The following is a 13,761-nucleotide window of genomic DNA, read 5'->3' as shown; positions in this document are numbered from 1 at the left end:
GTAGTTGTTCACATTTCTCTTGAGTAGCCAGTCATTTTTGTGACCATTCTATGCTTCTTTTAAAGGTTTTTTATGTTGCTGTACACTGCCCTGATCTTTTGAAAGAGGGTAGTATATAAATATTTTTATAAATCAATTAAATACAATAGGGAGAAAGAGGAAGCCGGTAAGTTATTGCAGTTAGAATTCATTTTTTCAGTGCCAGAAATTTAGTAAGAAACTAATGCAACTATACCTGAAGTGAGCTCTGGAGCTGTTTCTGCAACTGGAGTGAGTGAGTTACTGGTTACAGCAGACAAGGTAATGGGAACTGTGGAGTTCGGAAGGATACCTTTCACTTCCACTGGTACTGCTGAGCCTGGCAACTGAATCATCACAGAAGCAATACCTTATATTAAGCGAGAAACAGTGAGTTAACTTTCACTCGTACTATCAAGGAAAAAAATATTAAGCAGAGTAGCTATTATGGTAAACACATGGTTTCAGATAAACATTTTGTTTCATCTCATCTAGTAACAGGTACCATCCACAAGGTTCCTTGTACTATTTGTATATCAATATCTCCTTGATATTCCTTCAGCAAAAATCAATTATCTACTTCTCTAAGGAATAGATACAGAAATAAATATTACATTTTTTAAAATATCAAGACTGGAAATTGGAAGAGACAACATAAGAGAAATATTTTTCACTTTTTATGAAGTATGCTTGCTTTTAAAAGTTCCATTCAGAAATAGTCATGCATCCAGCTTTAATTTTTCAGTCATTTTGTGACCCTTACCTGGCTGTCCTGTCCCATTACTGCTGTCAGCCTCTGATTTGAGTTCAGTTTGCAGGAGTGTGGAAGGGAAGGCAGCAACTTGTCCTGGCACCAAGGGACTCTTGAATGCAAGCACCTGGCCATTCGCTGTCATTACTAGGCTAGCATTTGTTAATGTCATGGGTATGTCCCCTACAAGGAAGTCAAAAGAAAGATGTGTGAAGATAAGAGTGTAAAAAGTGAAGCAGTGTTATATATATCAATATTTACTTCACCAATCAACCTCATGGCATTCAAAAATGTAACCCACTGTTACCAATACAAAAAAATTAACAACACACAGCAAGTTTTAAGCAGTAAATGTGAAAACAAATTAATTTAGCAGAAAATATTAAAATAAGATGGCAGTAACAAAGTACTGTCTTACACAGGCTGAACTATATACTAGAGGTATGTGAGAATCACATGTTTTCTATTGGTAAGTCTCCTTACTTTTGTTTTAATTAAAAAAAAAACTTGGACTATGCATAATATAGCAGGCTACGTGAGACTTGCAGATACAATGCTTCCAAGAATACCCTTTTGCTTAGATTCCCATTTGTGTGATATTCAACTAATCAATGTTCACTTAGCTTACCTGTGGCACAGCTTCCTTTCCTGGAAAGTATCAATGGTTTTGTATGCTTGCTGGACAAGGCTGCTGGTTTCATCTCTTTAAAGAGAGAAGAGGGGCTGTTTTCCACTGAGGGCTTAGCAGTCTCCAGAGTTTCAACCACATCCATAGGTTCTGCTTGCTGCTGCTTCTTTTGTGCTTCTACCGCTTTCTGTTTTGCATAAATGTATTCTAGCTTCTTCAAGACTACTTCCTGTGTCTTGCCTACAGAGGAAAGGAGTAGTCAAGTTCTCCCTCATATCTAGCATACTTCCCGAAATTAAACATGCAGTGTTTCATAGCACAAAACTTACACAACATTACTTGACAAACCTAGACAACTTTACAGCTCTTGGGGTTTAATTTCCATGGAGTAAAAAACTTCAGCAACTTAGTACCTTTCATGTATTTGAAATAGTAGCTCTTGGAACAATCCCAGGATCCCCCCCCCCCCATATCCCAGAGGCTCTCTTCAGGTTTTACGGCTTTCTCTTTAATGTCAACTCACCTGAAAGGGCAGATACTTTACGAATCAAGGTGTCCTGCTTGCGCATCAACAAGTTTTTCTGACCCAAGAGTTTGTCTGCTTGATCTGTTAGCCCCTGTATCTCTTCCAAGGCCTGAAAAAGGACCAAGGACCCACTTTTAGATTCCAGTAGAATATACCTAAAAGTAAATAAAGGCAGCTTCTCTTTCTTCCTACTTATGTGGAAGAGAGATTGGTGAAAAGTTAAACAAAAAAACTGCAAACTGTTTCTGCTACATTCTGAAGATAGATCTCCTGAGAGCATTTTAGAGGAAAAAGCAGCACTCTACAAAGAAAGCAAGCCAAATACCAGGCAAAAACAGAGTGTGAATGGTAAACTGCAGTTGTTTTGCTTTTGTTTTTACCAAAGGTGCTATGAAAAAGAATTGATGAGACACAAAATAGGCACTTAAGAGGTTTTCAATTGCTATTCACATGTCTTTTGAGTTTCTAGTATGTAATACAGAGATGAAATGCTCAGTTGATTAATCCATTTGATTAATCAATTAAAACCTTTTCATAAATTTAAAATGTGTCTCTACTTAATTGGGAAGATCTTTTGAAAAGTAATAGCTTGACAAGCAATTCTTAAATATCCCTGTGAACTGCCCTCTTAGAAAAGGGACCACTCCCTTCTCTCACGCAGAGGATGGGATGCCTTTTTTTAATACAGTGGTACCCCGCAAGACGAACGCCTCGCAAGATGGAAAACCCGCTAGACGAAAGGGTTTTCCGTTTTGGAGGCGCTTCGCAAAACGAATTTCCCTATGGGCTTGCTTCGCAAGATGAAAGCCCATAGGGAAATCTCCGGGACAGCGGGGAAGCGCAGCGCGTCTTCCCCACTGTCCTCGGACCTCCTCCCGCCGCCCGGCATCGGAACGAAGCTCCGATGCCGGGCGGGGGGGGGGAAGCCTTCTCCCGCCACCGGGCATCGGAATGAAGCTCCGATGCCGGGCGGGGGGGGGGAAGCCTTCTCCCGCCACCGGGCATCGGAACGAAGCTCCGATGCCGGGCGGGGGGGGGAGCCTTCTCCCGCCGCCGGGCATCGGAACGAAGCTCCGATGCCGGGCGGGGGGGGGGAGCCTTATCCCGCCGCCCAGCATCGGAACGAAGCTCCGATGCCGGGCGGGGGGGGGGGAAGCCTTCTCCCGCCGCCGGGCATCGGAACGAAGCTCCGATGCCGGGCGGGGGGGGGAGCCTCCTCCCGCCGCCCGGCATCGGATGGCTTTCCTGAAGACTTGGGGTAGGAGGAGGGTTTTCCTTCCCACCGCCAACATTCAGAATGCTGTTCTGAATGTTGGCGGTGGGGAGGAAAAACCCTCCTCCCACGCAAGCCCCGGGAACAGAGGGAAAGCGCTGCGCACCTTCCCCTCTGTTCCCGTACCTGTCCTGAAGGCTTGCGGTGCGGAGAAAAGCCCTTCTCCACACCGCCAGCCTGGCAAGCGGTTTCCCTAGGAACGCATTAATTGATTTTCAATGCATTCCTATGGGAAACCATGCATCGCAAGACGAAAAACTCGCAAGAAGAAAAAACTTGCGGAACGAATTAATTTCGTCTTGCGAGGCACCACTGTATAGTTCCTTCCATGAGACATATAAGCATTAAAAATTCAAACAAAGCATTTTCTCCTTGGAATGACTGTTCTTGCTCAAAAATCCAATTTATGCTGATTTATACCACTAACAAATCAATTAATCAATCAATAAAAGATTCTTTAGTCAGGTGATTGCCATGATAGTAAGTTGATGAATAGTAACTGCAGAAATGTCCATCTCTTTTTCTGTCAACATGCAACATTGTCCTGCTGCCTCCCTCCAAGCTATAAAATACCTACCTGTTTCAGGATGAAACATTTGGAAACCTTGGGGACCATCTGCAATCCTAAAGTAGCCTTAAGTTTTTCAAAGAGTCTCCTCATTTCCTTACGACGGCGACGTTCATTTGCTGTGTGTGTTTCGCGGTAATTCGAAAAGGTTTCTTCCTCATTCTTTGGTTTTTTGTTTGGCAATTCAGGTTGTGGCTGAAAAGCAAAAAGACAGCTCCTCTTGGGAACAGTGCAAAACATAGAGACATGCAGCCCAAACAGTGACTCGTATATGTATAACTTTAAGTCCTGGTCCAGCATTTCAACAAAACTGAACGGAACTTTTAAAAGGTGGAGCTTAAGGAGGTATCTGACTCTGGAGATGCTGCATGGGAAATGAGTGAGCCATGAATGAAGCACAGCAAAAGCTACTGATTCTCAATTAAAACAATGAGTGTTACCAAACCTAGGCACAACAACATGTGCGAGGAATGCCCTCAGCGGTGGTGATCACAAGTAAAGTCCAAAGTATATAACAATGGAAGAGTATGAGCAACCCACCTGAGCCAATGATTCACTAAAACTAACTATTAAAACTGGAACAGAAACACCAGCAGGCAGAAAAACCCAAAATAAAGGAAAAATCTCTAGGTGTTAGAAACGAAATACAGTGCACGCTCGGGTTGCGAACGTGATCCGTGCGGGATGCACGTTCACAACCCGCAGTGTTCGCAACCTGCGTCTGCGCATGCGCAGGTTGCAATTCGGCGCTTCTAAGCATGTGCAAAGTGTGATTTAGCACTTCTGTGAATGCGTGACCGCCAAAACCCGGAAGTAACCCGTTCCGGAATTTCCAGGTTTTAGCGGTCCACAACCCGAAAAAACGCAACCTGAAGCAGCTGTAACCCGAGGTATGACTGTACGTTTTTAAATATTGAATTTCTTGCACTTGGATTCCCCCCCCCCTTTTCCTCTCTTCTCTACTGACCCAGGGAACAGCAATGAGTGCAATGGAGAAGCACATAGCAATGCAGACTCTTCTGCAATAGCCAGCCCTTGGAACCTTCATTTTCTTGTTCTGGATATCTCATAGCCAAGCTGGCCACCTATAGCTTGAGAGCAGAACTAGATGCTGTTAGCAATGGCACCCCCATACAGAGCTCTCCTGTTTTCCCCTGCTTTTCGACATTCATACTCCATCTCACTGGAGGAGAAACACTGGTAAGTCTTACTAGGTATTATGGAGGTGGAGCGGAGCATGACACAGGATTTGCATATTGCATGCTAAACAGCGGCACATCTTGCTCCACCCTTAGAGACAGTAAAAAATAAACTGGTGCATCTTTGGCAACATGTATTACAGAGAAGAAGAAAAACAAGTAAACAGACGTGTGTCTACCTTGGGAGTCTTGGCAATCTTCTGACTAGAATGGTCATGCACAGAGTTCCTGCAAGACAAAAATGGATGTCATTTTGGTTGTGCGGGTTTCCAGTCTGGTTTATCTTAAGACACATGGATGCCTCTGTCCCTCAGAGGAGCAATTCTTTGTCACAAAGGACTAACTGCTTGTCCTGGGTCCCTACGAAGAATCATCTTCCCCCCCTTCAGAATGGCACCCAAAACCCTCATTCTCCATGGCAGTGTGGTGCAGCTATAATGTCTCTGAAGGTATCCAGGTCAACTACCTTGGCCTCAGGGAAACAATCTTGTTCCCTGATCCACCATGTCTTCTGTGGCAGTGGGGTGCTGAATGGGGCCCCAAGCCTCTTCCTACAAAGAGGTCTCATTAGCGCCTAGGTCAAGTGGGATCATTACATTTTTAATGATCTAGAACTACATAATTGATGGTAAAAATATTACAATTATTATTATTTTAACTGCTTACAATTGTTTGGATAATATGACATGGGCAGCTGTAGCTTTCAGCCGAGCAATGTTAATTTGCTCTGTAAGTTCCTCCACAGTTTCAATGTCCACATTCTCCTCTGATCCGTTAGATTCACTTTCACTCTGGAACAAGATTTAAAAGACAATGATCAACTTACAGACAATTCACAGCAAGACATGCTAGCTCTTTTAAAAAAATAAGTACGTAAGAAAAAACTACATCTTTAAGAAGTGATGATATAATTCACAGCAATTTTTCTATGCAACAACTGCATTGGTAAAATTAAGTATTTTTAACACTAAAGCAGATATAACATTGATATAATGTATTGAATCACTGAGGAAGTATAGAAGAATTCATAAACGTAAAAATATAAGCAAACAATAATCAGTTTAATCTAAAACTTTGTATTGTAAACAACTGAAAACATGATAGTTTGTCCTTGCAGTGTTAGGCACAGTCTTTTGTTACTACTCTCACGTAACTGTGGAATGCATTTACATTCTGTAGATATAACAGAAATGTTCCATATTGTAAAAGGAACAGGCAGAGAAAAGAAAACAACTTCATTTTAAATCACAAGGTTTTTTTAAATAAACCTGTTAATAAAAATTAAAAATACAAATCATACAAATCATAAGAAAATAAACAAGTTATCCTGAAGCAAAGAAAAGTTAGCAATGGGGGAAGAAGCATGCTGAATCTTGATACCAATTAAAAAACCCACATATGTTCAAGGTGTAATAGAAAAATGGTGGGCGGGAAAATGGATTTAAGTCAGTAGGTTTTTTTACAGGTACTATGTAACCTACATAGTTACACATTTTAAATACATTTTGTTACATCATGTACATGGAAGCTCAATACTGTATATCTTATGATCTACATCCTAGATATTACCTTGAGAAGCCAGAGGTCTCATTCATTCATCAAATGATGAATGACCTACTCTTGCAGGTTAGTTCTTTTAAATTGTCAATTTGCCCAGACTTGAAACTTAAGATTAGAAACAATGTCAGTACCCAACTAACTTGTTCCACCAGCACAAGGCTTTCTGACTGTGCAACATAATTTCCCCCTTCACTCACACATGCCCTGTGCCCTCTCTAAATCCATTCTGAAGGACTAAGTGAAAACCCAGAACATTTTTTTTTTTTTTTTGGGGGGGGGGAGTTTCTTAGCACTAGAGGATATCAAGATCAGCAACATACTAAAAGGTAAATACCGGTAATAATAATATTTTTAGAATAGTTCTTCTACTGAAACTACTCACTTTGGAAAACAACTCTTATTTTTTGTATAATTGGCCAAGAATACAGTTCTGCACTATTTAAATAGTTTCCTCCTTTATAAGGCAGTGATTTATAACCCTAAGTCCACCCCTGCCTTGTAGTTCTTCATTGTTCTTCCTTCCTACTACCTGCTCTGTCCTCATCACAGTTCTTAATGTCTTACCTTTTACTTCTTTTTACCTACTTAATGTCTGTGGCTTTCAAACTTTTACTTACCTTAAAACCAATAAATACATCTGATCACAAACTACTAATCAGGAGTAGTACAAAATCATAGGATGCAGGCACAAAATTTTACGACTTGTGCTTCCAATTTAAAGATGTACTCACCAGTGTTTCTACATTCACTATATCTTCACTTTGATAGCTAGATGCCTCGTCGGCCATCTCATCTGCAGAATCATCTGTTTTTTCATCTTTTTCTGTATTATCCATGGTAATATTAATAATGGCAGGCAGCGAATCCTTTCTGTGATAGCTGGTTTTCAGTATATTCTGTTGTTTCTCACATTTAGGAAATTTCTTTACAAACTCATCGGCACCATTCTTATTTTTGTTTTCCAAAGCATCTGAAGGCCTCGATGTTTTGCTCCAACTTTTGCTAATTTGAACAAGGCCATCTTTAACAGTCAAGTTATCTTTCTGAACACCAGTATCTCTTTTATATGAAAATTCTAGTGCATTATTTACATATTTGCTTCCCAATGTGGTATTTTGGCCATTTGCACTAGTAACCTTATGCTTCCTTCTGACCGCGTCTCTATCCCTCTGTGCTGCCACAGAATGACCCTTTTCCTTCATGTTTTGCCCTAGTAGTTCCTGGTCTTCATTTCCCTGTGGACTCAGATATGATTTAGTTTTTTCCTCCAGTTTTTCTGCACAATTCGTTTGTACCTTGCACTCATCCCAAGGCTTCTGAGATGGTTCAATAATCATTTCCTCATCTGTTTCTAATTGTTTCTGTTCAACTCCTTCTGAATCAGTTGCTGTGCTTTGTGTTTGCTCAGAGTGCGCTTCTTCCTCGTTTGAGTTCTTTAGTTGTGCTACTTTCTGCTCGATTAATGCATCATGTGCAAGGACTGCAGTTTGACTGCAACTCTCAGTAACGCTCTCAGAACTACATGAAACTTCATTTGGGGTGTCTTCAGGATGTTTAACATTAGCCACCACTTTATTTCCCCCAGACTTTATTTCCTGGCTGATGTAGGAGTGGTCCAATGATGCAATCTCAGGCTCAAGGATAGGATCATCACTTGACAATTTTTCTAAGATTTCTGCATCCTTCTCGGCTGTCTCTGAGGTTATAGCATTCTTGTCATGTGTGAGCTTTTCACAACAGGGCTCTAAATGGTTTTCTGGCAACTTATTTTCTTCCTGTCTGGAATCTGACATTGTGACTTCTGACCCCATAGCCTCCACCTCTTGTAAGCATCTTGTCTTTCCTTCTGGCTTAATTGAACTCAACTCATCTTTCTGAGATGTGCTATTTACCTCAACTTGTTTCAAAATGGAATTTGGAACTTTCTTCTGCCCTGGAACCTGAAGCAAGGCAAAACTGCCTGACTGAAGAGCTATTAGATGATCTGCACTATCTGGTGTGTTGCTGGTGTCGCATGTTATTTTAGAATCTGAAGTTGTCTGACTAACTCCCAAAGGAGAAATCCTCATAGTCAAAGTGCCAGCCTGTAAGACAGGAGAAATGACTGGTTCTGTCTGAGCAGTTGAAATAGGAAGTGTGGACCCAGATCCAATGGCCTGTGACGTCTGGTCTGTAGGTGGGACCATGGTTGAAGCAGAAGGAGCTTCAACAGCACAGGACACGGCTGAAGCAGGAGACATGGATAACCCTGAAGGAGCTTCAGTGGCAGAAGATATGGGTGAAGCAGTAGGGAGCACAGGTAACATTAATGGGGTCTCAGTGGTAGGGGTTCTTGGTAATAGAGAAGCTTCTGTGGTACTAAGGGGCATGGTCAAAGCAGGAGGGTCCTCAGCAGCAGTGGGCACAGGCAAAATGGAAGGAGTTTCAGCAGCAGGGGGCATAGGCGTAATGGAAGGGGCAACAGACGACCCCAAAGGAACCCCAGCAGTAGGGGGCACAGATAACATCAAAGGGGCAGGGATGGTTTGGATTCCAGATAATATAGACGCAGCTGCAGTGGTTGCCGTCTCAGGCAAAACAGACATGGCCTTTGTTGTTGTTGGAGAAACAGACAATACAGGAGGAGTTGCAGACAGAACCGAAGCAGCCAGGGTGGTTGGGATCACTGATGAAACCACAGAGGACTGACACACAGATACCTCAGGAAGCTTAGAAGGGCTTGGCAACCGGATTTCTACAACAGATCCTGTAACGAATTGAGAAATGCTATTAGTAATTCTTGGCACCTAATAACTCATTTTTGTTTGATGAAAGCAAACTGTGCATAGTTTTGAAAGGGGGGAAAACATCTGTTTCGTTTTTGGCTCACTGCTCACGGTTTCTCTCAAAACAAACCATGAGCCTGGGTTCAAACATATGACAGTGCTCTTTGGGGAGGAAAGGTGGGATATAAATTTAATAAGTAATAAACTCTGACTTGTTTCCTGGCAGCGCAGCAGCCAGAAATGCATTAGCTATGAGCACCTGCACGTCTTCAATTGGGTTATACCAAAGTTTAGTTTCAACTATGGTTCAACATTATGTACAAACCAGGCTACAGAAGTCATTGGAAGACTTCCTCTTGCCCCCTGTGGACTTGGATGCAACTAGCTACCTTGGTGGTGGGTGATGGCCCTATTATTAGAATACTCTTCTGAGGGAGGCTTGCGTGACACCTACTCTGATGCCTTCAACCCTAGTACTTAATTTTCCTAAGACGTTTATTTTACGCTGCTCTGATTTTACAACTATTGCCGCTGCGATGCATATTTATATCGTATTTGAGATCTGGCCTGGAAGCATTTTATATTAAAAGGCAGCATATGAATTACAATAAATTTTAAAAACTAACTTTAGGCACTGAACAAAAATAGATGCACAATTATAGGAAACTATGCTTCCCCTCCCCCAGTATTTAACTGCTCTCTCTCAGAAAATAAAATAAATAAGATGTGCAGGATTCTGTACCTGGATTACGTAACATTACGGGTGATAAACTAGGCTGGGGTCCTGTAGGTTGGAACTGGTGCAGCGGAACAAGCTGGATAATCTGCCCATTGGGGTGTCGGTAGAGATTCACACCAGCAGGATTCCTTAGAGGCTGCAAAATCATTCTCTTCCCCTGAGCAACTTGCGTGTTTTGCTGAGGTCGCAATGTAGGAGAACTCTGAGGTACTGGAATCAAAAGCAGCTGTGGTCCCATGCGTTTCTCTGCTCCAGGAGACAATCCTGGAGGGCTTGTAGTACCTGCCATATTAGGAAATAACACTCTTCTTAACAAAGTCCCATTTATACAGCAAGATTTGCAGAGCATTTTTAAAAATACAACAACAAAGAAGAATCTATGTGACCAAAGTTCCATCAGTTCCTACATTCTGCTTCCAGCAGGTATCAGACAGATCATTATGAGGAACTTGCAAGAATAATATGAAAGCAACAGCTTCTGCTGTTTGTTCTAGCAACTAGCATTTAATTCCCCAACTGGAAGCAACTTCCCAAAAGCAAAAGTGGGCTCGAAAGAATACAAACCCATTTCAAACAGTTCTTACCAATTTCCCCCAAGGCATTTCTACACACACACACACACACACACACACACACACACACACACACACAAGTTCATGCCAATACACTAAAGTCCTTTTTCTTCTAAACCAGATATTCTCATACTTTCTACCCACAAGGAAGTCTTTTTGCATCAACTTTGCTGTGCATAAGTTATTTGGCAGACAAGTACTGAACCACTGCACACAGCAAAGGAGAGATATGAAGGTTCTGAAGGAGGAGGGGAAAAAAAACAAGGAAAAGTTTGGAAAAGAAACTGCCATCATCTCCACCCCCCTCCCCCGGGGTCCTTTTATTATTATTTTTTGCAGCTGAAAATTTTGAAATTTTGATCAACACTGAGAAAACTCATGCAAAGTACCGGTATTTTCTCATTTGAAATGAGTGAAATGCATTTTAAGGCAAGGCTTTATTCACTCAAAAAGTCTGCCAAGCACTTCTGTCTCTCATAACAGACAGACTAAGTGACAGGTGTGTGGACCAGCAAGAACTGGCCCATCAGTAAGGGTACCTTACCTGCTTTTTGATTCGATAAAGGACTTTTGTTAATTCCTGAGAGTCCAGGAGCAATACAGCTAACTGGCGAAGTTGGTGTGGGCACCGAGGTCACGGATGCAGTTGTGGTTAAGATTGTAGATAGAGATGCTGCAGAAACAGGAATACCAACGGTTGATGGGCCTATTCCAGGCAAAGCTACAGTCGCAACTGGCGTAGCAATTCCAGGTGATTTTGCTATTTTAACAGGAGCCCTAGTAGCTGTGGCTGACACAGTTCTGTTTTCAGGTTTTCCAACAGCATTTGCTTTGGCAGTGCCAGAAGAGCAGGGAGCTTTGTTACAGGGTGCAGGGCTAGCAGTAGTTCCAGCAAGTGATGACACAGTAATAGCAGGAGGAGTAACTGTCGTTGCCCCAGGGGAGAGTGGCATAGATTTGATATTAAATTTCTGTGGTCCTGTCAGAGGTTGGCTTATTCTAGTTCCAGGGACCTTCTGGTGTAGTGCCCCAACGGCGCTTATAACCAACTGAGACGCCACATTGTGTAGTAAAGGCCGAGCAGCTGAAAAGAAAGGTTTTCAAAGTCAAAACTATTAGCAGTTTTCATCTTTCCATTCCACAAACGATAACAGCACTCAACCTAGTTTTATGCTAAGGCCTGACTTTTCCAATTAACGCTTACTGGTTACACTGCCTCATTTTCAACATATTGCACCTAATGATGTGTATAATGTTGCTGCATGTGGCAAAAAAAAAGTCTCAAAGCATTTTGATGAAGGATATTACAGTATATAAATAAATATGAACACTATACTCTCACATTCCATGCTTTTTATGCTTTACAATTCAGACAATTTATAATACAGAAAATAAGGTTTCAAATTACCTATCTGCTTCTGTGTTGAGGCATGAGCATTTGGTGATGTTACAGTGGAAGTGGATGTAGTGTTACTGGGAAATGGTGTTTTGGAAATTTCTGTTGTGGGCACTTCAGCTGACTGTGGCTCAGAAGCAGCAAGCTTAGCATCGGACTCTGCCTTGGAGATTGCAGTACTGAGTGTTGATAGGTCAAGCATTGTTGGTTGCAGCCTGCCTGTGATATAAGCAGCAAGTCGATTGGCTGGATGCAATGCTCCCATCTGTCCTAGAAGCAGTTTGGCTTGAGGGTATTTTTTACCATTAACCTGCAATAAAAAGAAATATACAAACACTTGATAACCCTGTCTTTTTTTCTTTTCTTTTTAACAATGCCTGGGATCCAAAGCACTAATTAGGCTCACACAAGGAGCTCTAGCCCAGTTCAGTTCCTTATTCCTCCACCCTCATTTAGATAGTTGACTGCCAATGCCACGATATGTTTGAAATTTTATTCTGTCTTAAAAGGTCACCCAGTAAGTTTAATGGCTGATGAAGATTTAAACTTGGGTTTTCCCAGTCCTGGTCCAACACTCAGTCTAGCCATTACACAGACTCAGAATACAAATTCTATTTACATGTACAAGCAAAGACATGTAAAGACAATCTGTTCAACAGAGCTTACTCCCAATAAAGTAGGAACAGGATTGTAGCCTTGGTCTCCAAAACCCTGAAGTGCTAGATTTCCAGAGAGAGTGGGCTAAAAGGTTCCCAGCTGACCACTCCTCTATCCAGTAGATCAGGAAGATCCAGTGTAATTTGACTTATCACATACCACAGGGTATTTATTTTATACTGAGGGGGACTACTGGCCAATGCCAATGAATGTTATCTAACCAGGTCATACTCAGATTACATCCACTAAAATCAATGGGCTTACATAATTTAAGTCCATTGATCTGAATGGGTTTACTCTGCATATGACTAACAGTGGTTATCACCTGGTATCACTGGAGATAATAATTGGTTTAATTCAGACAGTGGTCCGGTTTGCACATAATGCTAAGCCAAACCATGGCTAAGTGAGAAAGCACTGAGCATATGGGTACTCACAGGAAACATTGTGGTTGCTTTCATCCACCTCTGGTACTGCTATTCAGAGCTATGTCACGGTTTAAATTAGCATTATGTCTGAACCTGGGCTCATAGGTTGCCCCCCAGAGATAAACTATGAGCAGTAAGGCAAAGAAGAAACTATGTCTACAGCTTGTAGTTTATCTGGAACTAAATGAACCTCAAGCCTCAGTTCAGACTTAATGCCAAGTCAAGCGATGGCTTAGCTCTGGGTACTGGGGCAGCAGCAGGCTTCACGAGGAGCAACACTGGGCTGCCAGAGACTGGGGCAGGAAAGAATTTGTCAGAGGATCCTGTGCAATTCCATGGCATATCTCAGTTTCACCCTCTCCAACATCCTACAACTGGAACTGAAATATTTTCAAAATTATCTCAAACATGGACCCAACCTTTTACTGCACACTGGGGATATGCCAGAATGACAAGATACTCTGGACAGCTGGCCTTGGGGTTCTGTTGCTGCCTTCTGGCCAGGGAGTCAGGGCATTGGGGCTTAGAGCCTCCTCTTTCTCCTCTAGTTATAAGATTGGGAGACTGCCCTCCTGGCCCCACAGGAAAGGCCTACGCCCTGCTAGCTGTATTTCTCCACTCAATGAGCAAAAGATACACAAGGAAAAAAAAACTGGCTGGTGTCCTAAAAATAACACATTA

The 13,761-nt window shown here is 42.1% G+C and overlaps 1 protein-coding gene across 4 annotated transcripts in view; it reads right to left on the bottom strand.

Annotated features, from left to right (window-relative positions):
- The window catches only part of LOC309541330 (MAX gene-associated protein-like), a 41,997-nt gene that overhangs the window by 4,839 nt on the left and 23,397 nt on the right, over positions 1-13,761 (bottom strand). For all 4 annotated transcript variants that reach the window (XM_082239101.1, XM_082239098.1, XM_082239099.1 and 1 more), the window contains exons 14-24: positions 12,008-12,305; positions 11,144-11,683; positions 10,031-10,309; positions 7,255-9,269; positions 5,630-5,754; positions 5,143-5,191; positions 3,774-3,959; positions 1,921-2,032; positions 1,398-1,637; positions 782-952; positions 236-388 (exon numbers count right to left, since the gene is read on the bottom strand). In XM_082239101.1, coding sequence (XP_082095227.1) covers positions 236-388; positions 782-952; positions 1,398-1,637; positions 1,921-2,032; positions 3,774-3,959; positions 5,143-5,191; positions 5,630-5,754; positions 7,255-9,269; positions 10,031-10,309; positions 11,144-11,683; positions 12,008-12,305 — 4,168 coding nt within the window. The remainder of the gene's footprint in view (positions 1-235; positions 389-781; positions 953-1,397; positions 1,638-1,920; positions 2,033-3,773; positions 3,960-5,142; positions 5,192-5,629; positions 5,755-7,254; positions 9,270-10,030; positions 10,310-11,143; positions 11,684-12,007; positions 12,306-13,761) is intronic.

The sequence above is a fragment of the Podarcis vaucheri genome (assembly GCF_965113315.1).
Source record: "Podarcis vaucheri genome assembly, chromosome: 1".
NCBI classification, from domain to species: Eukaryota; Metazoa; Chordata; class Lepidosauria; order Squamata; family Lacertidae; genus Podarcis; species Podarcis vaucheri.
The sequence above is the reverse complement of the archived record's forward strand: the minus strand, read 5'-3'. Positions and strand labels throughout refer to the sequence as shown.